General features: G+C 35.3%; 2 protein-coding genes across 2 annotated transcripts; one reads left to right on the top strand and one right to left on the bottom strand.

Annotated features, from left to right (window-relative positions):
- Window positions 1-921: 921 nt before the first annotated feature.
- On the top strand, window positions 922-3,847 carry LOC104112678 (20 kDa chaperonin, chloroplastic-like). Its single transcript, XM_009622667.4, has 6 exons — window positions 922-1,099; window positions 1,224-1,400; window positions 2,668-2,847; window positions 2,931-3,086; window positions 3,240-3,317; window positions 3,441-3,847. The coding sequence occupies exons 2-6, from the start codon at window positions 1,230-1,232 to the stop codon at window positions 3,612-3,614; spliced, it is 759 nt and encodes a 252-aa protein (XP_009620962.1). The 5' UTR covers window positions 922-1,099; window positions 1,224-1,229; the 3' UTR covers window positions 3,615-3,847.
- A 127-nt stretch (window positions 3,848-3,974) lies between these two features.
- LOC104112679 (auxin response factor 19-like) lies at window positions 3,975-11,405 on the bottom strand. The gene is made up of 13 exons (XM_009622668.4): window positions 10,813-11,405; window positions 9,564-9,676; window positions 9,381-9,476; window positions 8,996-9,052; window positions 8,719-8,874; window positions 8,558-8,642; window positions 8,188-8,278; window positions 7,947-8,111; window positions 7,650-7,845; window positions 7,069-7,207; window positions 5,044-6,767; window positions 4,716-4,906; window positions 3,975-4,630 (listed from the first exon to the last, which is right to left on the bottom strand). The coding sequence occupies exons 1-13, from the start codon at window positions 10,853-10,855 to the stop codon at window positions 4,450-4,452; spliced, it is 3,237 nt and encodes a 1,078-aa protein (XP_009620963.1). The 5' UTR covers window positions 10,856-11,405; the 3' UTR covers window positions 3,975-4,449.
- Between the last annotated feature and the right edge of the window lie 13,063 nt (window positions 11,406-24,468).

The following is a 24,468-nucleotide window of genomic DNA, read 5'->3' on the forward strand; positions in this document are numbered from 1 at the left end:
ATTCTCTAAATTAGTTTTTTTTTGTCACATGTGATTGATCTATACACCAGAAAGTAAGTTTTTTTTTTTTTGTGTCTCGTCTTTCTTAACTAAGAAATCTCCGAAGCAAGTATCACAAAGTTCAAAACTCGATAAATAATGGGCTTGCCCCTCTATCCTTCCACTTAATACCCATATATTTGAATATGGGAGAGTTCGATACCATGACATGTGTCTAACCCACACATAATGCGTTGCGCTCTCACCACTAGATCAAAGCCATATTATTTTTTTCTAATTTTTTAAAATACGTCGTGATCACGGGAATTCTAAAGCACGTTAAGCAAAAAAATTCGACAATTATGCTGATCTTAAGGATTTTGCTACAAACTCTGACGGATCACCAGAAATTTTTAAAATTATGACTGAAAATAGGACGAACAAATTTTCTGGTGCTTCAAAATTCTAGCGCTTTAAATGTTGGTGATCATCAGAATTTGTAATACTTTAAAATTTTGGCGAGGTTCAAAACTTTGGGCGAGCGCGCTTTAAAATTGTAATGCGAAGCTATTTTCTCAATTTTTTTAATAGGATCAAAATATTAAAAATGGTTTTGAAAAGGTCTATCCAACATTATTTATAGTAGTGGAACCTTGATCGACAATAACAATAACAACAAAAACATCCAGTAGAATTTCACAAGTAACGTTTTGAGAGGATAGCGTGTACACAAATTTTATCCCTATCCGAGATATATATAGAGAGGAGATGTTTCCGATAAATCCTTGGTTCGGGCCCGAAGAACTAATTGGGCTTCATCCATACTTGAGAGGTTGAAAAAATTGTCAGACTGGTCCATATCGAAGGGTCTAACCCGAGCCCAATCGAAGAGCGTAATGTGTTCCAACGAACAAACAAACAAACAAAAGAAAGAAAAATTCTAGAAACATCTTATCTTTTGCAGAAAAACCCCCTGCCAAAGTCTTTCTCTTGAACCTTCTAGGGTTTTGTTATCCTCTTCTTACCAAACTACTCTATATTTTTTCAACAACCTAACCACACACTCTCACTACCCTCAGTTGAGAAGAAAAAAAAACCTTCTTTTTGACTTCTAATTCAGGTACTGTTTTTATTATCATTGCTCAAAATATATTATTTTTAACGTTAATTTTCCTCTTTTAATTTTGAGTTTTGAGGATAATAACCATTTTAATCTTTTTGGGGTTTAATCTGATTGAGTGTAGGAACAAATGGCGACTACTCAGCTAACAGCATCATCCATTTGTGCAAAGGGTTTTGTATCCTTTGAAGGGCTTAGGTCAACTGGTAGTGTAAAGGTTGCATCTTTTGCCCCATTGAAGCAGAATAGCAGGTCTTTTCGTAGTCTTGTTGTTAAGGCTGCCACCACTGTAGCTCCTAAGGTGCATTATTTCTTTTTCTTTTATTTGTTTCAGTTCTATCATTTTGTTTTAACTGGGGTAGTTGAATGACTAGGGAGATTTGGTTTCTTTGGTATTTACGCTGCTTCCCGTATTGTGTTAATGAACGTTGTCGCGTGCAATATGAACATTGGTTTTCTTGTTCATGATTAATTTAGTGCGATTATCAGGTGTTGGTTAGCTAATTTTTGTTTCTTTAAAAGAAAGATCAAGTCTTGGTTCAGTATTTTGCAAGAGTTAGCTGAAACAAATTACTTCAACTAGAAATGGATCGGATAAGTGAGATTTGGTTTCTTTGGTATTTACGCTGCTTCCCGTATTGTGTTAGTGAACGTTGTCGCGTGCAATATGAACATTGGTTTTCTTGTTCATGATTAATTCAGTGCAATTATCAGGGGTTGGTTAGCTAATTTTTGTTTCTTTAAAAGAAAGATCAGGTCTTGGTTCAGTATTTTGCAAGAGTTAGCTGAAGCAAATAACTTCAACTAGAAATGGTTATGGATCGGATAAGTATTGTCTTTTTGTTGGATTGGGTAATTGACCTTTTCATTCTGTTTTGTGGCTTCAATTGTGTTGTAAGTTTGTGACTTGGGCTTGCTGAGAAAATATGGTTTCCTTGGCACATTTGAGGAAACAATAGTGTTATAGTTGCTAGTTCTGGTTCTGATGTTTCTTGATTTATAACTGTTAAGACTTCAGTCAAGTGTGTTTTTGGAATCCAAATATGACTTCACCGAGCATTAAGTTTTATCAGCTGGTACATCCTGGCTTCATATATTTTTATGTCCATGCTGATTCTAGCCATAGATTTTGAGGCCTAATGAGGCTAGCCTGTGGGTAACCTTAAAGGGGCAACTCGGTGCATGAAGCATCCGCGTTCATGCAGGGTCTAGGCTGCACCCCAAGGGGTGTGATGTAGGCAGCCTATGCATGAGTGGCTGATTCCACGGCTCGAACCCGTCACCTATAGGTCATACGGAGCCAACTTTATCATTGCGACTCCCCTTCCCTTGTGGGTAACCTTACACTATCATATTTTGCTTTTATACATGTTAAAGAGACATCCCTCCCGAGAAAAAGGATAATTACTTGTTTTCTTAGTTAGAACTATTTGTTGAGTTCTGATGTTTGGTTTGTAAATATGGTGATTTGTCTCTACTAACTGGTCATGCAATAAAATTATTCCAATTCTAGCAGGAAAATTTCATGCATGCTCTAAATATTTATTTTCTTCTTGTTGTTGTTGCAGTACACTACGCTTAAGCCATTGGGCGATAGAGTATTGGTAAAGATTAAGACCGCAGAGGAGAAGACTGTAGGTGGTATCCTACTTCCAGTAGCAGCCCAGTCAAAACCTCAAGGAGGTGAGGTGGTTGCTGTTGGGGAGGGTCGTTCAGCTAGCAAGACTAAAGTGGACATTAGCGTGAAGGTAATATTATATTCAGATAATAATAATCAAGCTCGGATAAATCCATGGAAATCTAGTTGACTGAAAAGATCTATCGTGTATAGACGGGTGCCCAAGTTGTCTACTCAAAGTATGCTGGAACAGAGGTGGAGTTCGATGGATCAAAGCACCTCATTCTGAAAGAGGATGATATTGTTGGTGTTCTTGAGACAGATGATATCAAGGATTTGCAGCCTTTAAATGATAGAGTCCTAATCAAGGTTTGTCAATCTTATCATTCATTCCTTCCTTGTATGCAAGATATCTGATGTTTCATAGTCAGCTGGTTATCTGTTTCTGCTTTAATTTTCCTTTGGTTTACCCGACTTTAATTGACTGAAGGAGCGTTACTTGGTGGTTGCATTTGCTGTCAGGTTGCCGAGGCTGAAGAAAAAACCGCAGGAGGCTTACTGTTGACTGAGGCAGCTAAGGAAAAGCCTTCAATTGGCGCGGTAAGAGATAGAAGATTGACTGGCAGTCAATAATCAATATTGCCTCTGATCTGCATCCCTAATCTATGCTCCCTATATTGGTTGTGAGATGTTCTAAACCTTATTCTATGTTTGAAATTACAGGTTATAGCTGTTGGGCCTGGTCCTCTTGATGAGGAAGGAAACAGGAAACCACTATCAGTATCCCCTGGTAATACAGTTCTCTACTCCAAATACGCGGGTAGTGAATTCAAAGGCGCTGATGGTTCCGACTACATTACACTCAGAGCGTCTGATGTAATGGCTGTGCTATCTTAGTTGGATATCGAGTTAATTATTCTGTGCCAAAAATTTTAAGGTTAGGAAGAGAAAGCTGCATTCACATTTCGGCAAACACTGCAAATTAATGATTAATGTCAAGTGTAGAATCAATTTTCTGAACGCATTACCTTTTTTGATTTGAGGAATTTTTACCCTTATGGGTATGTTTGTATGTTAAAAGTGATTGAAAGCTGCAGATTATGAATTGGAACTGAATTTTTTCTGATGGATTACTGGGCTTATTGTTGTTGTATGTTTAATAACAACAATGTCATGTTTTAAACAAACTTTTAACAGATTTGGACTAATCCCTGTATAAAATTATAATTGACCTACTAGATATTTCAGGAGAGCATAAAAACTCGAAGTGCTCTAATATCATTTAGATACTGTTTTCCACATCCGTCAAAGCTATACACTTTCTGTTAAATTTGGTACAACAGGAATCTTTCTTCCTGTAGTTTTTCCAAGCCTAAATTACTAGGCTAATTTACATCAACCTGATCTAGAAAAAAATAATTCAACATTGGAAACCTGCTCTCCTAAACTCACTAACAGATTTTTGGACCTTCGAATAAGAATAAAGATACAGATCCTGATCTCAGTAAATCTGATTAAAACACTCCACAAAGTAGTAAAGGTACTAATCCAACATCAACTGTGCCACGAAGACATGCACGGACTGCCAGATCTCGGAAGGGTATGTGTATTCACGTCACGAATAAAAAACATGACAGGAGTTGCTGCATTCTGGTGATCTGAATTGCTAGCAGCTTCAAGGGAATCGTGTTGAAAATGTATTGCAAAGTTGGTTCATGAAATGGGAACGCCTTCATCGATTAAATGATGCAGCAGAGTTGTCATCGTAGTGTCCCCTCCATGCATTACCACTGTCAGTGCCACTGCTAGCTTGGTTTGGTACTGGCACATTACCTAAATCCCCATCCAAACTCATTTGCTGCACTTCAGCAGAAGACAAGATTTTGACGCTCTGAACACAGCTCACGAATTCCCTGAGAAAAATGAGCAAAACATGAATATCTTGGAAAAGTAATACTTCAAGAATCATAATACAACTTTCTAGAAGTCAACACTTACTCCCAAGGATCGTCACCAACAAGCAGTATATCATTCTCATTGTCTACATACACAAGCTTCCATTCAGTTCTTTGAGGATCTTCAAGCTGTCCCTCAATTCCGAACATACGTGCTAGATCATGCCTTAGTTCCTCATAGCCTTTGTAACGAGTGACATCTATTGTTCTTCCCACAGAGCCTCGTTTTTGAACCTTCATGATCGCAAAACAATATTAAAAACATACATGACAGGAATGAGACATAACACTACTACACCATCATATGAAACTTGAAAAAAGAGAACGCGTAAACAGTGGTAAAAAGAGAGTGAAGCATGCCTGCAGCAGACCTTAGTATATGTTCTCATGCGCTGAGTCTGATTCGTCCATGAATTATTATTCAGAACACCATTGTCATTAACAGCGAGATCATTGGAACATCTTGGCTTGTATGACATGTTTGGCACACCAAATTGTTGAGAACTGATCCCGGCAGCAGACAATTCAGTTTCTATGTCCCTAGGGGTATTTCCAAAAGCAGAGAACAGGTTTTGCATATCCTTTCGGGAATCATAATCCCTTGACAGCAAAGCATCCGGGGTCAATCCATCTATATTTGCTGCAGAAGGAAGACTGTTCCTAGAATGTGATTGAACATCACCTTCAGCACATAATGCAGGCAATGAAAAGTTGAAGCCACTAGAATCCAACCCGTATGATGTTGTCGATGAGGCTGCCTCTAAGTTCTCAGTACCATTACCTTTGTTTTTAGACTGCTCCGAACTTTTTGAGAAGGGTAACTCGTGTTTCATTCGAAATTCGGATTTGTTTTGCTCTTGTGAAGGATCAACTACCGACTCATCCACCAGTATGGCTTGCCCTTGGTTCCTGGTCAAGAAGTTTGGTGGTGAAACTTGAAAATTATTTGTAGAAGGAGAGGTTGAACATGAAGGAGCATCTCCATCTGTAGCACCAGAAAAGGCTTTGATTGTTATAGGGGATTTGTTCTGGCCTTGGAGTTGGTTGAAAGCATGTTGAGGTGACTGTAGATGTGTGGCTGTGGTCATGATGTTGGAACTCAATTGCTGATGACCAAACTGGAGATCTTGTGGTTGCCGGTTCTGTTGTTGCTGGGGCATACGTGGCTCTAGAGTAGAATTTACATGAGATAATTGCTGTGCTTGTTGCTGCTGTTGCTGTTGTTGCTGCTGCAGTTTATTAAGAAGCTGTAGTTGAAGCTGCTGCTCCGTAAGGCTCTGCTGTGACGATGTCTGTACTTGTGGCCTCTGCATCAAACTCTGTTGCAACAATTGTAGTGGAGCTTGCTGCAGTATTGTCTGCTGCTGCTGCTGGGATTTTTGCAAGAGGTTAGACTGCTGGGTCGCTTGTTGCTGAAAGGGAAAGTCTTGTGCCAAGGATGTTGAAGGAAATGGATTTCTATTGTTTGGAACATTTAGCTGTGATTGGTTACTGACTGATAGTAACTGTTGCTGCTGAAGCTGAGCATATATCGAAGCTTGTGGAAAACTTTGGTTTGGTAGCTGGTTAGGGGATACACAATGATTTACTGGTGGCGAATTCACGGTTAACTGTTGCTGCTGGGGTCCACGTTGTTGTTGATGCAGTTGCTGCTGTGCTTGCTGGAGAAGCTGTGGTTGTGGTTGTGGTTGTGGCTGCTGCTGCAGCGAGTGTTGCTGTTGCTGCTGGTGCAGCGTGTGCTGCTGTGCACTCGCGGGAGACTGTAATGATTGCTGCTGTTGTTGGGGCCATGCTAATGGTGGCTGCTGGATTTGACCTAATTGCTGATTAAGTTGGTTTGGTTTGTTGAACTGGAGACCTGGTGTAGGTGACTGAAAGCTCAACAACTTAGAATGGTCATCCGTGCCAATATTACTGTGTAAGACATTGGGAAGTCCGGATTGGGCAACAGGATTATGATTGTTCTGTTGCATACTCATCCATTGTACCAAGCTTAGTCCAGGGAATATTGAACTTGGAGCATCTTTTAGACCGAACTCATCGCTGATCCAAGGCATCCCCCTCTTTAATGCATTTTCAATATCAGATTCATCACCTGCAAAAGCACTACCCCTTTGAGGATTATATCGAGGAAGTTACAGTAGACTAATTTCCTTCTTGTGGAAGTCGAGATGAGGGAGATTAAGTTGATAAACATCCTCGATACTTTATGTACTAATAGTTAGACCTATTTCCAGCCATATTTAATCAGAAATATTACTGAATGGAAACTGCAATATTTCCTGCAAGTCAAAGTCAAGTTTTAACTACAGTGAACCTTCAAATAGGCTCTTTGTTCAAGTTTTTTTCTTAAACCTTTGAAACATTACAAGAGAGCTAAATGTCAAGTAGCTTACCAGGAAAACTTGGCTGTTTAGGGAACTTGGGCCTGAAAAATGGAGGTGGACAGATATAAAAAGGAGTCACAACAGGCTCAATATCCCAAATTGAAACTCTGCTTGGACGTTCCCCGGCAGTTGATTCATCCCATCCCACCTAACAAATTAAATAAGGAAATAATTTAGGACTGGATAAATCCAAATGCAGTTTATTGCATAACATCAAGAAATCCTTTGGAACCACAATTAAAGTTCAATAAAGACGGCATCAGGATACTAGTGACCAGAAAACACCTGTAAATGGTTAAAATGGTTTTTTAGAAAAGGAAAACACACACACTCACACAAGGATAAGGGAAACACATTGCTTCTAGAAAATGTCATTACCGTTATGAAGTCATGAACCAAAGTGCAAGTAAGTACTCCTAATCAGGAAGAGCAACTGATAATGAGTGACATTGCCTAGTATATGTAGTTGTATTTGGTATGACTACGAAATATATTTTCAAGAAGCGGGGCGGGCTCTACTATGACCACTAAGTTATAAATAACAAAATTCTAAGCAGATGCTTGGGGTCAAAGCGTAGATGACTGAGTACCTGAAGATTACGCCACTGAGAGTTCTTCCATCGTATGGGGTCCAGATCACTAACAGCAGTTACTGTACCCATGTACCTACGGACTCCAGACTCCTCTGTTTCAAACATCATCCGAAATCGCATGCCTAGTGAAACTTGTGCATACATAGCTTTATTATACTTGGCCAGAGGAATTACAAATTCAGAAGGACTAGCCCTGTCAGGTAACAAAAGGAGCAAGATAAACAATTTGTGTATAATTCAACATTTTAATCCAAACACGTAATATTTTTTATCTCAAAAGCGTTGATATAGTACCTCGGATTGTAAAAGATAGTAAATGGGCTGTTGTTTGCAGCAGCATGAGCTGCAGCAGCAAGGATCCCAATGTGCATGCTGTCACTAGATATAACAGATGAGGAGAGGGCGGGCTGCTGTCTATTTGCTCGTTTTATACCCAAGAGAAGCTGTGACTTTTCATCTCTACATCAAATTTTCTCAGTTTAGAAACAAGATGACTATCAGATATAAAAAGTACTATACTAATTTTCACTGTTACCTTATGAAAAGGACAGAATCGCCTGCACATAGCCTTTTAGAGGAGATAAAGACACTCCAACCAGTAGTCAAAAGGTGTCTTTTTGGTTGACCTGAAATCATGCAAATTAATGTCAACGAGCACTTATTGGATTCACTTTTTTCTTAAGTTGAGTTGGATTTAAAGACAAACATCGCTAATGTAGATATTATCAGGATAATCATTCGAATCACTTAATCAAGCACTCCAAAACGGAACTGTATCCTTTGAAGAAAAACCTTAAATACTACTAGTTTAGCAATTCAAAAGTGTAATACCTCATTAGTAGTTCTACATAGAATTATTAAAATTAAGCTTCCAACATAAGAAAGTAAAAGATCTTAAAAAGTACCTCGATAGATATGCCTAAATGTCCAAGCTTGGTCATGCAAATCTCTAGCCATTAGTTCCTGAGCAGGAGGTTGCATTGAAAAATCCTATAAAGAAGCTGTCTGTCAGATGCATAAAAGCGGATCTCTTTTTCTTGAAGACACTTTGTGAAGATAAACAAACCAGGGGAGGAAATATCTTCTCGGCTGCTCGACGAGGAACAGAAAATCCACCATGGGTACTAGTATCACTAGCTGTGAGAGTTTTACAGAAGAACTCGGCAGGCTGCCTGTTCTGCTTAAGGCCCATATCCGATAAAAGTAAAGCCTCCTGGTCATACTGCAGGAAAAAAAAAAGAAGCAGCAAAATTACGTTTCGTTCAACTTCTTAAAGAGGAGGTAAAAAGTACTTTCCCCAGAAAGACAGACAGCTGAAATTGCAAACAGCATAAAGGACTTACTTTGTTTACAGGTTGAAGTGTCATCTGAGCATAAACCTCATCAGTTTCAGGGTCAGCCTAACAATAACATCACAAGTATACCACGTTAGGATAAGGAAAATTCCACCACTCTTTGATTAGCCTTAATAGAACTATATTTTTCTACTTAATTCACATGCAACATCAATTTGAGATTGTGGATTCAAACAAACACTGACAAAACTTACAAAAGTATAGTGATCCTGAGTTTCCATTTACTTCTTTTTAAATACAAGGAATACAATGAAGGTACGGGAAGACCCCCATATCGAATCATTAATTGTAAGCAAAATATGTGGAAAATGGAAAAACAATTCATGAAATTGTGGATTCCTAGCCAATGTGTGGATTGAGGAAGATGCCGTACATGTAAAGTGACATTGTGTAACATGCAGATCAACTTGGAAGGAAGATTAGGATAACTTGGTATTCCATCTGTCTCCTTTTGCATTGATGCCGCCACCTGCATGGTGTTAATATCGAGTAAGCTTTCATCATCGGACAATATCTAGGGAAATAATACTCCGATTCAACTTCAAAAGAAACACACTTGCTCACTGTGACCTTGAGGAAAATATACCACAAGGCTTCCAATAGGAGGCAAAGAAACCAAAGGGCCAGCACAAGCGTGCCATAACTCTGAATTCATGACCTTTCTATCTCCTGTTGCAGTATGATAAAAAAATTCAGGGATGCATATTTACTAAATTAAAGTTAAACTTTAGACAAACATACATATGAAGCTTCGATGTGCTAGAAACTAGGCTCCTTTGTGCATGAAATTATGCTATCATTCATGCAACCAAAAAGAGGAAATGTTCTTCTGTTTCTCCTTCTGTTACCCCAAACTGAAGGATTATTATAGTGAAATAATTATGACGATTAGGAGTTCCGCAAGCCAAATATTTATAAAGATTCAGCAATACCAGGAAACTAAGTGAACATTGTGTGACCCTCTAACGGTTGTATACCAAATGGCAATAAAAATCTAACCAACACTGGTGAGTTAAGGATCGATGATTATAAACTAACCAACATTGTGTGACCCTAAATGACACGCAAGGATCGATGATTATAAAGAAGCTATAGTTTCTTGATCTGATAATCCATGAATAGAACAACTTTTTCAGTTTCCTTTATCAAAGAAAACCATGTGACAATATGAACTTATGGCAAGTGGATCCTATTAAAGCATTCATGAACACAGAATGTCAAACAAACTCTGCAGTATTAATTTCGTTCCTATTCTCAGTGATAACCATGTTTTCTACTCTGTTCTTTCCCTTCCTTGTACTGGCTTGTAAGCAAAGCAGAACCTACTCAAATCTTAATTGACAGAGAATGGTGCACAAAAATCAAAATGTATTCTTTCTCCTCCAAAATGGAGTAAACACAAAGATTCCAGGAGTAGTTTAGGCATTTCTAAATTGAACTAGAACCAATTACCTAGTTCATGTGAATGCCCATGTTAGGACTTATCAAACTAACAAATCAAAACTCAACTAAAGGGCAGCCCGGTATACAAGGCATCCCGCGTTCACGCAAGGTCCGGGAAGAGCCGCACCCAAGGGGTGTTTGAGGTAGACAGTCTACCATAATGCAAGCATTAGTGGCTGCTTCCACGGCTCGAACCCCGTGACCTTCACATGGAGACAACTTTACCGTTGCTCCAAGACTCCCCTTCAAATCAAAACTCAACTATGACAGAATATTTCACTTATTAAGACACAGATTGAATAAAATAAATAACAAGGCAGAAGATAGAAATGCAAAAGAATCAATTAAGCTATAGTAAACACCTTCTCCTGAATTTGCAATATATCCGTTTGATGGTGCCTTCATTTCACCAAAAATTTCCACTTGAATTTCTTCACAATTTATTTATCTTTCCCACTTCTCAAAAAAAAAAAATTCCTCTAACACAAACTTCCAGCTGCAAAGAGCTTATAATTCCACGATTATGCTAGCTCCATAATTGCAACAGAATATTTTATAATATCCAAAACCAGCAGAATTTCCTAAAATGCAAATATTCTTCCTTTTCCATTGTCATGAATACATCAGCATTTACCGGTTGCCGGAATCAAACTACACCCCACAAAAAAACTGCCTCTTTTCAACTTACACTGTACCCAAAAAAGATAATTTTATCTCTGAATTCAGTGATTACTGATTACCACTTCAGCCGGTAGAGGAAGTGACTGAAACTAAAACCACCAAGCAAAGACTCGCCGGAAAATCAAGAATGCAAAAAATATATATCCAAAAATGGAAAGGAAGAGAGAATAAAGTAGAGACAACAGGTTTGGTCAATAAGTTACACGCTACCCCAAGAATCAGAGAACTCGCCGGAAAATCAGACGCCAATAACAACGGAGCTGCTTTATATTTCCTACTGTATATGCACTACAATAACATTTTTATACTATTCTATATGCAAGATTATAATATAATTAAGTATTGTTAATGAAATAAAGGCAAATAAATTTATAGTGTAATGCGTCTGTTATATGATACGTATGTTAGTGTCAAAAATAGAGTTTGCGTTGAGAGCAGGAGTAGAGAAAAAGCCGACAGAGATGAACTGGACAAAGGTTAAATAATGAGTGGAATTATAAGCCATGTTTTGCTCTTACATGACATTATTTTCATTATTCTGAATTACTACAGTACACCCCCTTAGATTCCTATATAATCTCTCTTTTCTTGTAAAATAAATAAAAATCATTTGGACATGTTGAGTGTACTAAAAATGTTTTTGGTCTGCGTTGATTTTTCATAATTTTTATTCGCTTCCTTAATCGTTAGACCACACTTTTGCATTTCTTATTTTTTCTAAAAAAAATTGGCTCATCTTTTTGTAATGTTTACGTATGTGTTTGTGCATAAAAATTATAATTTTTGAAAAAAAAGTAATATTTTGAGTTAAGTTGAAAATTTGTATTTGAAATTTGAAATTATATTTGGACATACATTTCCCCTGAAAAAATATTGCAGTTTTGTGAGTGGAGAAAAAAGTTTTTTTTCTTTTTGAAATTTTGAAAAACTTATTTTTGAAATTTTTTCAAAAACTTGCAAAATTTCATGGACAAACACATTTTTAAAAAAAATCGAAAAAAAGGAAATATTTTATGGACAAACGGGTCCTATATCAAATGTAGAATTTCTTTTTGATTCGATGAGGAAAAAATGGCAGCTCTGTGCATGAAGTATCCCGCGTTCATACAGGATCAGGAGAAAGACTGCATCTCAAGGGGGTGTGAAGTATATAGTCTATCCTAATGCAAGTATCCTATATGAATATGAATGTAGAATTAATAGATGATCTTTGAAGACGTCAAGTTTTTCTAGAGTGTGAAAATATTTAGTACCTAATTTTCGTGGATTGATATATATTAGTACTATTGAAGTTCATTCCTATTTGTGACCAGTGTAAAATTTAACTTAAATCCAACTATCATAATCTCAAAACTCAATTATTGGTGTTTGTTCTTTTCTTCAATATACCAAGACAATAAAAGCTTTACTTTCCCTAATCAAAGGTTAACAATGGATAAAAAATTAGGTAAATATTTTTGGTATATACAAAGCTTTTTCTTGGATTATATGAGTAATTATTGGTCATTAGTTACTTTATTTGGTTGTGATGATCGCCTTGGATTCATTGATTCATGTGAATAGGAATCAATTGGTGCAATGTCGTCCATTTTACTATGTGATGATATTTGTCTAAGAAAACTATTGTGCCATTTAATGATCATTAGAAATGTTAAACTGTTGAAATAATTTTCCCTTTGTAATTATTGGACTAAAACTCGATAAATGTTATTCTGTAATTATTTGACTTTGCTTCAAACTAATCTCATGTTCCTAAAATGTAAATTAGTAATATTTCTAATTGAAAAATAAATGTATAACTCTCAATAGAAGGGTTAGTAATTAAAAGGCATAATTAGTAACGTCCAAACAGAAATAAATATATCAAAATATATTATATGTTTTTACTCCTTAAGACGATGAAAATGGATAGATTTATTTCTGTATTACAGAAATGGCGAATTTTTATCTCTAAGTTTTCGAAAATCAAGTTTTATTTCCTATTATCAATACATAAAATGACAATGACGCTTTTTTACTTACTATTTTCTTGGATAAACCCCAATGGCTATGCCAAACTAATTAATATTGTAAGTAATACCTAAACAATGTGGTGCAATTTCCTAATGTTTGCAGAATATTATTTCAAAAGTATTCGGGTAAATGTTGCTTTTTAATATTTAATACACTTATAACGATAGTTTTGGATCTGGTATTCGTGATGTACTAATAATTTGGTCCTACTTCCAAGAGAATTTTGAGTAATCATGTGCATTTTAGGTCGATGTTCTCTAGCAATGATGCTCCTCGTCACAAGTTTTTCTTTTCTATGTTCTCTCTTGTCTTTGAACTTCGTTTTGCTTTTTTTTAACCGAAAGTCTATCGAAAAATCTCTCAATTTGCACAAGATTGGGGTAAGATTTACGTACATTATATTTTTTTCGGACTCTATTTTTGGGATTAGAAGCCTTATCTCAAGCAGTGTCACGTGACAAAGCTTCCTCAAATTTTTTCGTAAATATATATGTATAAATAATAAAAATAAATAAAAATATTATGTATAAATATAAAAAATGACACAGTTTGTCGTTATACTGATTTATTTATGTTCACTTATTCAAATAGTGTCACCCCTTACAAAAAATCCTGCGTACGCCACTGATTATACCGGATATGTTGCTGTTCTCTCTCTTATGTGGCCTCTTTTCTCATTAATATCATATTAGTACAGTAATGTAACTTATGATCACTTCTCTCTCGACGTATATTTCCTTTATAAGAAAATGATCTTCTTATTTATCTCCTTTATTCAATCTCAAAATAAAATAACAATTGACCGAAAATGAAATTTTGGACAATTTTTTGAAAAAAATGAGCAACTTTTTGTCAATATTGTGATAAGAAAGAACAAAAGATTCTTATTGTATGTCCGAAGCAAATTTTTAATTAGGTCAAATACAATGAATTTGATGTCGATCTCCTTCTGAAATTGGTAAGAGAAAGAAATCAGGCAGATTAGCTTAAGTTAATCTACTAAGCCGCAAAAACCGGAATTTAATTTTTTTCACATGACAATAACTATATAAAATTAAGAGACTTTATAATCATACTTACGGAATACCATATTAGGTCACCAACTTGTATTTTAAAACTGAAGAAAACGTAACTTTCTTTTAGCGTTTGAAGAAAACTTAAGGTTTTAGACACTTAATCTTTATTCTTCGACAAAATGTAATATAAACATTTCTTTATCACTATATATCTTATAGCCAATGGTCTATTTGAAACAGTTTCTCTATCACATAAGATAGGGGCAAGATCACGTACATCTCATCATTCCCAGACCGCACTCGTGAGATCACGCTCGAATATATATTTGTATATCCAAATTGTACGGTCCTCAAGTAAGTTGTCCTTATTCTGTGTAGTTAAGTTTTTATTTTACTATATAGAAGAGCCCTAAAGCAACTAGGAGACCGTGTCCATCCCTGCTTGCCGACCAAGGGCTATTTGGTAGTGTCTCAATACGTCAAGAGAATTGGTTGTCGTCTACTTATATGCTACAATTTTCACCTTATGATCTAATTTTTATATATTGAGTAATTAAGCCGCTCAAAATGTCCAATCCCAAGCGTCGAGGTGCTTAATCCAACAATCCATTTTCCTTATGGATATATTTGTCTTGTTTTTTAAATGCGGGTTGTCTTGAGGGGAAGGTGGAGAGCATAGGCGGACCTATTCTTAGGATAGGAGGGTCGACCCTCGGTAATTTCAGAAAATATATATATATATATATATATATATATATATATATATATATATATATATGTGTGTGTGTGTGTGTGTGTGTATATATATATAAAAATAATAAATAATAAATATATAAAGCTTAGGCTTTATATTTGGTCGATTTAGGGGGCACAACTTGACTTTTAATGTATTGTCTGTAAGAAAAATAGTAGATAATATTGACCAATAATAGAAATAACTTATCGAATAAATATTGTGTCGTGGCAAGGCAGTGCCTTGAAAGCGATTTCGGTCTGACTGAGTGCAAATCGTTAAGACCGGTCGCTCCCCAAGATTCCACAATACTTCCAAACACGTGCACTCGTGGCTGGAAGTTTGGAGTTTGCAAAAAAGAATTGTCGAGGAAAAATAGGAAGAAGAATAGTCGTTTGAGAGGATGAGAGAATAATATATTTGGTTGGTATTTTAGCTCACAAATGATGATGTTTATATAGGCAAATCATTTACGTTTTCTTCCATCAGAAAATCATAAGAGGCCAAATGTGAGTTAATGTTATGTAACATTTATTTTGGTTTAATGACAAAATTGTCATAAAGACAGTAACTTCAAACCTTCTGAAAAGTTGTATTTTTTCACAAACGAAGTCACAAAAGTTAAGAAACTGTCATATGAATGAATGTGAACCATTTATGAAGTATTAACTTCATTCTCCCACTTTGCATATACATAAAATCTAGAAATATTACAATAAAATTAATGGTGAAGAGGTATGACAATTAACCAATGATTAATTGTAGATTAAAAGTGTTCTTTATTCTTTGCATTATCAAATTAGAGTAACGCCTAAAGAGGAATAATACCAACAATCCCCCACTAATGCAAAGATAAAGAATAAGAATAATTCCTGGGCAAAAGGAAGGAACATGTAGTTAAGTGTCAGTATCTTTTGATTTGAATTGACACGTAGTGAAATGAGGCAACGACTAATATCCACAAAGTGAAGTACTCTTGAACTGAATGGACATGAGTTGAGACCCTCAATACACATGCTATATCCTTAATTTTATGCAAACTCCGCGATACTAATAAAGTGCTTTTATGGTCATGCACACACCTTGGGTCTCATGAGTGCTCTAGAAAGACATCCCAAGTATTTCATAAAAGGCGACCGCACCTTTACACTCACTTAGGTGATTCCATCAAGTCTATCAACATATAGACCACCTTAAGAATGGAATCATTAAGAGTAAAATAGGCTCAATCTTATAAAGCACTACTACACATCATAGGGATAGGAAATATAGTGCATATTGAAGTCTCATATGCCTTCGTTTGACCACGAACGGGTATCCACCATACTTCCTCAATCCATCCATGGGCTTTAGCCCCATCTCCCTCGACGTTTCAAGGATAACTCTCCTTGCCAAACCCTTGGTTAAAGGATCCGCCAAATTTCTTTCGAACCTTATATATTCCAAGGAAATAACACTATGTTTTAATAATTATTTCACCGTACCATGTCTAATGCGAATATGTCTTCTTTTCCCATTGTACACACTATTCTTGGCAATTCCAATTGTCGCTTGTGAGTCACAATGTAAAGATACTAGTGAAGTTTGTATTCCCCACAAAGGCACGTCTGCCAATAAGTTTCTCAACCATTCAGCTTCTTGCCTTGCTAACTCAAGAGCAATAAATTCACATTCTATGGTCGAACGTGCTATACAAGTTTGTTTTGAAGACTTTCATGAAATAGCACATGCACCTAAAGTAAACACATAGCCACTAGTGGAGCTAACTTCATCATTGTCAGTAACCCAATTTGCATCACAAAATCCTTCTAAAACAGCAGGAAAATTATTAAAATACAAATATCAATCCATAGTATCTCTCAAATATCTTAGCAAGCGATGAAGAGCATTCCAGTGTTCACTACTGGGGTTATGAGTATATCTACTTAATCTACTAACAACATAAGCAATATCGGGTCATGTATAATTCATGAGAAATATTGCACTACCAATTATCTTAGCATATTTAGTTTGAGAAACACTAAATTCTTTATTATTTCTCAAGTGTATGCTAGGATCATAAGGAGTTCTCACAGGAGCTACCTAAAAACAATCAAACCTTTTCAATATTTTCTCAATATAATATGACTGAGACAATGAAAAACCATTAGCAGCTCTTTTGATTTTGATCCCTAAAATTACATCTTCTTCTCCAAGATCTTTCATTTCAAATTTAGAAGACAACAAATTCTTAGTCTCATTTACAATATCCACATTAGGACCAAAGATTAACATGTCATCCACATACAGACATATAATCACACAATCTGATCCTACCATCTTGGAATAAACACAAGTATCGGATGCATTAACAACAAACTCATTATCTACTAGTGTGCTATTAAACTTTTCATATCATTGCTTAGGTGCCTATTTAAGACCATATAGATACTTTCTCAATTTGCATATTTTATTCTCCCGTCCTTGGATCACAAAACTCTCAGGTTGAGTCATATAGATCTCTTCCTCTAAATCACCATTTAGAAAAATCGTTTTAACATCCATTTGATGTATCACTAAATTATGAATAGAGGCTAAGGCAATAATAGTTCTAATATTTGCTATTTTAATTACGGAAGAATAGGTATCAAAGTAGTCAACGCCTTTCTTTTGGTTAAAAACCCTAATAACAAGTCTAGCCTTATATTTCTCAATTGTACCATCGGGTCTCAATTTCTTCTTAAATATCCACTTGCTACTTATATGTTTACAACCTTTAAGCAAATCAAATAAGTCCCAAGTGTGATTAGAAACTATAGAGTCTAATTCACTTTTAATGGCCTCTTTCCAAAAATTAGCATCTATTGACCTCGTTGCTTCATCATAAGTCTTAGGGTCTTCTTCTATTAAATAGGTAGACACTAATTCATAATTCAAAAGATCAAGCTCAATATTTTCAGTCAAGAAAGTAGTGATAAAGTCAGGACCAAAGCTAGCTTCAATTCTATGGCTCTTACTCCTTCTAAGTTCATTTTCATGATCATTAGCAGTAATACTAGAAGAAGGCACAATATAAGAATTAACAGATATAGATGCAGAAGTATTATTAGGCACATTAGTGGGAACGTTATATTTCAATGGAAAAACATGATAAAAAAATTCCGCATCCCTAGATTCGCAAATAGAATGATCATTCAAAGATAGAAATCTATATGCAGCACTGTTTTAAGCATAACCAATAAAAGCGGCATCAAAAGTCTTAGGTCCAACAATTACTTGTTTAAATTCATGTAGACCAACTTTAGCCAAACATCCCCACACTTTTAGAAATTTCAAGTTAGGGGCAAATCCTTTCCATAACTCATAAGGAGTTTTATCTAACTTCTTATGAGGAACTCTATTAAGAACATAACATGCATATAAGACAGCTTCCATAAGACAACTTCCCCCACATCTTATCAGATAAACCTGAACTCAAAAGCATAGAATTCATCATTTATTTAAGGGTTCGATTTTTTCGTTCAGCTATACCATTTTGTTGGGGAGTATAGGGAGCACTAACCTCATGTATAATACCATTTTTCTTACAAAAATCTTCTAGAGTATTAGTACTATATTCACTACCCCTATCAGACCTAAGTCTCTTGATTTTCCTGTCTAATTGATTTTCTACTTCTGCTTTGTATTTTAAAAATATGCTTTCAGCCTCATACTTAGACTTAAGAAGATATACCTTAGTGTATCTCGAAAAGTCATCTACAAAAGTGATGTAGTATTTCTTCCCACCCTCACTAACAGTGTTCTTAAAATCAGCTAAGTCTCAATGTACTAGTTCAACCAATTCTGTCGTTTTACTAGTTACATTTTGAAAAGGGTTTTTGGTATATTTTTCTTCTATACAAATAGGACACTTAGAAAAATTATCAACATTAATCGCAGAAATTAATTCCATTTTTCTAAGTCTTTTTATAGAAGCAATATAAATATGACCTAGCCTACCATGCCACAAATCAATAGACTCATCAATATAAGCAGAATTAGAAGTACTTGCATTACGAGTAATCTCTTGAACAATGTTCAGTACAAATAAACCTCTATTGAGGTAACCCTTCCCAACAAAGTCTCCTCCATGAGAAATAACAATTTTATTAGATTCAAAAATAAGTTTAAGGTGTGCTTTGTTGAGAAGTGCACTAAAAACTAAGTTTCTACGAATGGAGGGAACGTACAGAACATTGTTCAAGGCTAAAGTTTTTCCAGAAGTTAACTTAAGAAGAACTTTTTCTTTACCTAACTCATGCGGTAGTGGAGTTACCCATGTAAACACACTCGCCATCAGTAGACTCCTCAAAGACATAGAACAATTCTTTGTTGGCGCAGAGGTGTCTTGAAGCGCCTGTGTCCAGTATCCAATCAGTTTTGTTAGCCACCATATTTGCCTCAACGACCACAACAACAATTACATCACTACTTTCAGTAAGGTTAGCTTGGGGTGAAGTTTTCCTTCCCTGCTTCGAGCTTTGTCCTTGTCTTTGGTTGCACTGGAAAGCCTTGTGACCAATTTTTTCACAGACATAGTAAGGTCCTTTCGACTTTTGAATTTGGCCCTCCGGTTTATTGAAGTAATTTTGCTTCTTTACATATCCTTTCTTTTGGCCTTTTTTCTGTTTACCTTTAAACCTGTCTCTCACAAAAGTACTAGCAGACTCCACAATGTTAGCTTTAGAAGAATTAAGAGAGAGAAATTTCATCTTATCCTTAAGTCGTTCTGCCTCCTCATCTTTGAGACGGTTTGCTTCCTCAGTCCTCATGTGACTAATCAATTCTTGAAGAGTTGAGTTTTTCTTCTTGTGTTTCAGTTGATTCATGTAATTACTCCAGGAAGGTGGAAATATTTCAAGTAGAACATTAGCTTGAAGAATCTCACACATCTACATGCCTTCGTTCAGAACATCAGCAGTCAAATTCTCATACTCGTGAACCTGCTCCATGATTGGCTTATCATCAACCATCTAAAATTTGATCCACTTTCCAACCACATACTTCTTTTTTCATGCATCATCCGCACCATATTTTTTCTCCAAACTGTCCCATATGACTTTAGCAGATTTATAATTTATAAACAAATCAAAGAGAGTATTAGTCATATGGTTAAGCAGATACCCTCGAACAATTTTATTATCCCTTTCAAATTTCTTTTTAGCAACATCATCAGCAACAATAGTAGCAGTTATATTAGAACTATCAGCAACATTAGTAGTATTGGAAACAACATCAGCAGGAGGTTCATTAAACAAAACGTAATCCACTTCTAATTGTTCAAAGAAAATTAGAAGTTTCTGGGACCAACACTTATAATTGTTGCAATCTAAAAGCTCAAGCTTTAACAGATCAGGAAGTGTTTTGTTCAAAGTGGTAGCCATTAGTCAATATTATATACCGAAATCGCTTTTAAATTATAAGAAAAATAGTAGATAATATTGACCAAGAATAGAAATAACTTATCGAACAAATACTGTGTTGTGGCAAGCCACTGTCTTGAAAGCGATTTCAGTCCGACTGAGTGCAAATCGTTAAGACCGGTCGCTCCCCAAGATTCCACAGTATTTCCAAACACGTGCACTCGTGGCTGGAAGTTTGGAGTTTGTAAAAAAGAATTGCCCAGGAAAAATAGAAAGAAGAATAGTCTTTTAAGAGGATGAGAGAATAATATTTTTGGTTGGTGTTTTAGCTCACAAATGATGATATTTATATAGGCAAATCATTTACGTTTTCTTCCATCAGAAAATCGTAAGAGGCCAAATGTGAGTTAATATTATGTAATATTTATTTTGGTTTAATGACAAAATTGTCATAAAGACAGTAACTTCAAACCTTCTGAAAAGTTGTATTTTTTCACAAACGAAGTCACAAAAGTTAAGAAACTGTCATATGAATGAATGTGAACCATTTATGAAGTAGTAACTTCATTCTCCCATTTTGCATATACATAAAATCTAGAAATGTTACAACAAATTAATGGTGGAGAGATATAACAATTAATCATTGATTAATTATAGATTAGAAGTGTTCTTTGTTCTTTGCATTAAATTGTCATAAAGACAGTAACTTCAAACCTTGTGAAAAGTTGTATTTTTTCACAAACGAAGTCACAAAAATTAAGAAACTCTCGTATGAATGAATGTGAACCATTTATGAATTAGTAACTTTATTCTCCCACTCTGCATATACATAAAATCTAGATATGTTACAACAAATTAATGGCGGAGAGGTATGACAATTAACAACTGATTAATTGTAGATTAGAATTGTTCTTTGCATTGTCAAATTAGACTAACGCCTGAAGAGGAATAATACCAACATTGTCTGGATTCGATTCCACTCCAATATTTGCTTAAATTTTTATTTAATATTGGTACTTTTACCACTTTCAAATCCTCGGTGTCAGCCTCTAGTGGAGAGTGGAATAACTTAGGTTGATAATATGAAAGTCACATTCTAATGCTAGATACCTGGAACAACTTTTGAACTACTTATAATTAAATTATGAGGACAGATCACCCCACTACCAAAAAACCCTTAAAATGTGGATGGCTTTTTCTAGTTTTACGGGGATATATTCATGCATTTCAAAGGAAAATTTATTGAAAAGTGATATATATATATATATATATATATATATATATTCACAAGACAATGAATATTCTTTTTTTATTTGGTTTCCCACTCGTTGTCAGGTACTCATATTGTAGCCCGACTATATCTGGATTCACACCGCGTAGGACCTCATTCGGGAGGAAGCGCTCCCTATCAAGAATTTTTTTCACACCCAAAACTCGAACTCGAGACCTCTGTCGATGAATATTCTTCTCATTCTTCTTCTTTTATGCAAATTTATAAGGAGAATAAATTCAAAAGAAATGACAATAAAGAATATTGAAAGATCTGAAAGCTGCTAAGGATTGGTTCAGCTTACTTCATCTTCTTGTATCTTTGAGGAAAACCCATGTGAAAGACTGCAGCTTTTGTCCGTTCAACAACTTCCTAACTCCGACCAGATTGTGGGGAAGTTTTTCATTATACTCGCTATATACAAAACAATTTTTTATTGATCTTTTTTAATTTAATTATGTATAGGGGAGAAGCTAGAATTTAGGTTACGCTTGACACAACCATGTATTTATCCTTAAAAAATTTATTCAATATGTACTAACTATTAATTTAGAATAAATATCTCAAATGGCTAGAATAGAATCTCGAATCTATAAATTTTAAATTCTTATTCCACCTCTAATTATAAATGTAGGGGTCGCTTGGTTGGAAATAAGCTATCCCATAATTAATTATCTCTGGATTAGTTATTCCACCCTCCACAAGAATAAAAAAGAAGAATTAACCCAAATAACAGCACACTCAATCACTTAAACTAAAAATAGTCTGTGGAGGTATATATAATATAAGCATAATTTATGTATTATATGTGTATAATCAATATATAATATATGTATATGGCTAGAATATAGCCGACTATTTGTGTAAAGATCCCAATAAAAAATACTATAATTTCGGAATAACTAATCTCAAAATTAATTATACCATAATTTTATCCCAAAGAAACATGTGATAAATTCATCTCAAATATTATTTCGAAATTAATTAATACTCTATCATTTATCCTTGGTGCCAAACGAGCCTTGCACTATATATATATATCACATATCGTGTGGCTGTCACTTCTCTTTTTCAATTTTGTTTTTAATTTGATGGTATTTTTTCTATATTGATATGTTGGTTGGCTACGGCCCCACAAGAGAGCAAAAGAAGACCAGTAAAAGCTAGCTAGAAAGCAGCCTATTTTAAATGAAAAATCTCTCAGATTTCGAAGTATGATTGTTATTAGTCATTGCAAGTACGGACTAATAGTTCTTTTTACCTTTTGTTTAATCACTATTCCACGAGGGTAATTTCTTTTCATTTTTTTGAAGTACTTGTGATGGGACAAGTAACGTACTATATTAACTTTGTTAATGTAAGAGAACAGAACTTGCTTTACGTATAAAGTGGAGTTTACATACATCTGAAGCAGCTTTTAACATTGGGGGGGAATACTCGAGGCTGATCAAATCAAATGAAATTTAATTCGATCAGAAAGTAATAAGATTCCTCTTTAGTGCTAAAGCTCTCAGACCATGTATGCCTTGCGTAATTCTTGGATTTTTCACTAGTCGATAAATGCTATTTTCTTGGGTTAAAAAAAAAAGCAATCGGATACACAAAATATTATGTATTCATACAGGTTCGGGAAAGAATCATACCGAAAGAATGTGACGTAGACAGTCTAATGTAATGCAAGTATTGATGCTTGGTTCAACAGGTTGTTGAATCATTTTTTATATAATCGTTTATCTTCCATTGTAGGCATTCAAATTAAATGCGAGGATTAAGCAAGTTCTGATTTGCAGCCAATTACAATAAAGAATTAAAAGAGTTCATTTTAATATGTTACGTTTTATAATAATGATATTTGTCGTCGGTTTATACGCATCTCGATTAATTAATGAGATACTTACTAATACAAATATCAGGTAACTTTGTTCACCGAAACTAATTAGGCAAATGAGACATTAAATAATCAAACGTTTTCTTTACAACGATGGAAGACAAGCCTTGGAGCAACAGTAAAATTATTTTCGCATGATTTATAGGTTACAGGTTTGAGTAGTGAAATCAATCACAGATTCTTAAATCATGATAGACTGCCTACATCACACCCTTTTGGGTGTGGCCCTTCCCTGATCGAACCCTGCATGAATATGAAATCGTGCATCGAGCCACCATAATCTCGTAGCATAGTTCGACAAGCTCCTAGAAAAATGTCCATCAAATAGTTTCCAATGAACTATATTGCTTGAAGCGCATTCCACAATTCTTTGGATGTCTCCATGCTACTGTATACATTATACAGATTATCATCCAGTCCGCTAAGAATATAATTCTTACATAAAAAATCAGAATGCTTCCACGCTTCAATCACGAGAAAGCGTTCATTATCTGGAGTTTTATCCGGCAGATCAGGAACATCTTCCTTGATGAACTTCTGTAGACATAACGTAGTCAAGTAGAAGAACATCTTCTGCTGCCAGCGCTTGAAATCAATCCCGGAAAATTTTCCGGGTTTTTCTGCCGGTGCCAACGCCGGTGTTCGGCTTGTCGTTGCGTTGGCAGTTGCCATCGGAACAGCTTGGTTCTCGTTTTCAGTCATCATCTTTTCTGTAAAAGAATGACACAAACAAACGTTTAATACACGTTTTCAAACTGGAGTAAAAATCACGTAGATTTTAATATCCAACAAAACGCCACGAAGGCTTAACTCTCCAAAACGGGAGTACACAAACCACAAAGGTTTTAGTTTGCAGAATAATTAGAATACTACAAATACAGAAATAAATATTAAATTCCTTAAGATTGTTGTTTCCCGTCAATATAGCTGTATTTGTAAATAATAATTCTAATTCTGCAAAATATAAATTTACGTAATAAAACAGTAAATAATTCGAGCCCACTGAATTCACAGTGTTTCCTTAAGGAATTTAATC

Source organism: Nicotiana tomentosiformis, chromosome 7 (assembly GCF_000390325.3).
Source record: "Nicotiana tomentosiformis chromosome 7, ASM39032v3, whole genome shotgun sequence".
In the NCBI taxonomy this organism is placed as follows: Eukaryota; Viridiplantae; Streptophyta; class Magnoliopsida; order Solanales; family Solanaceae; genus Nicotiana; species Nicotiana tomentosiformis.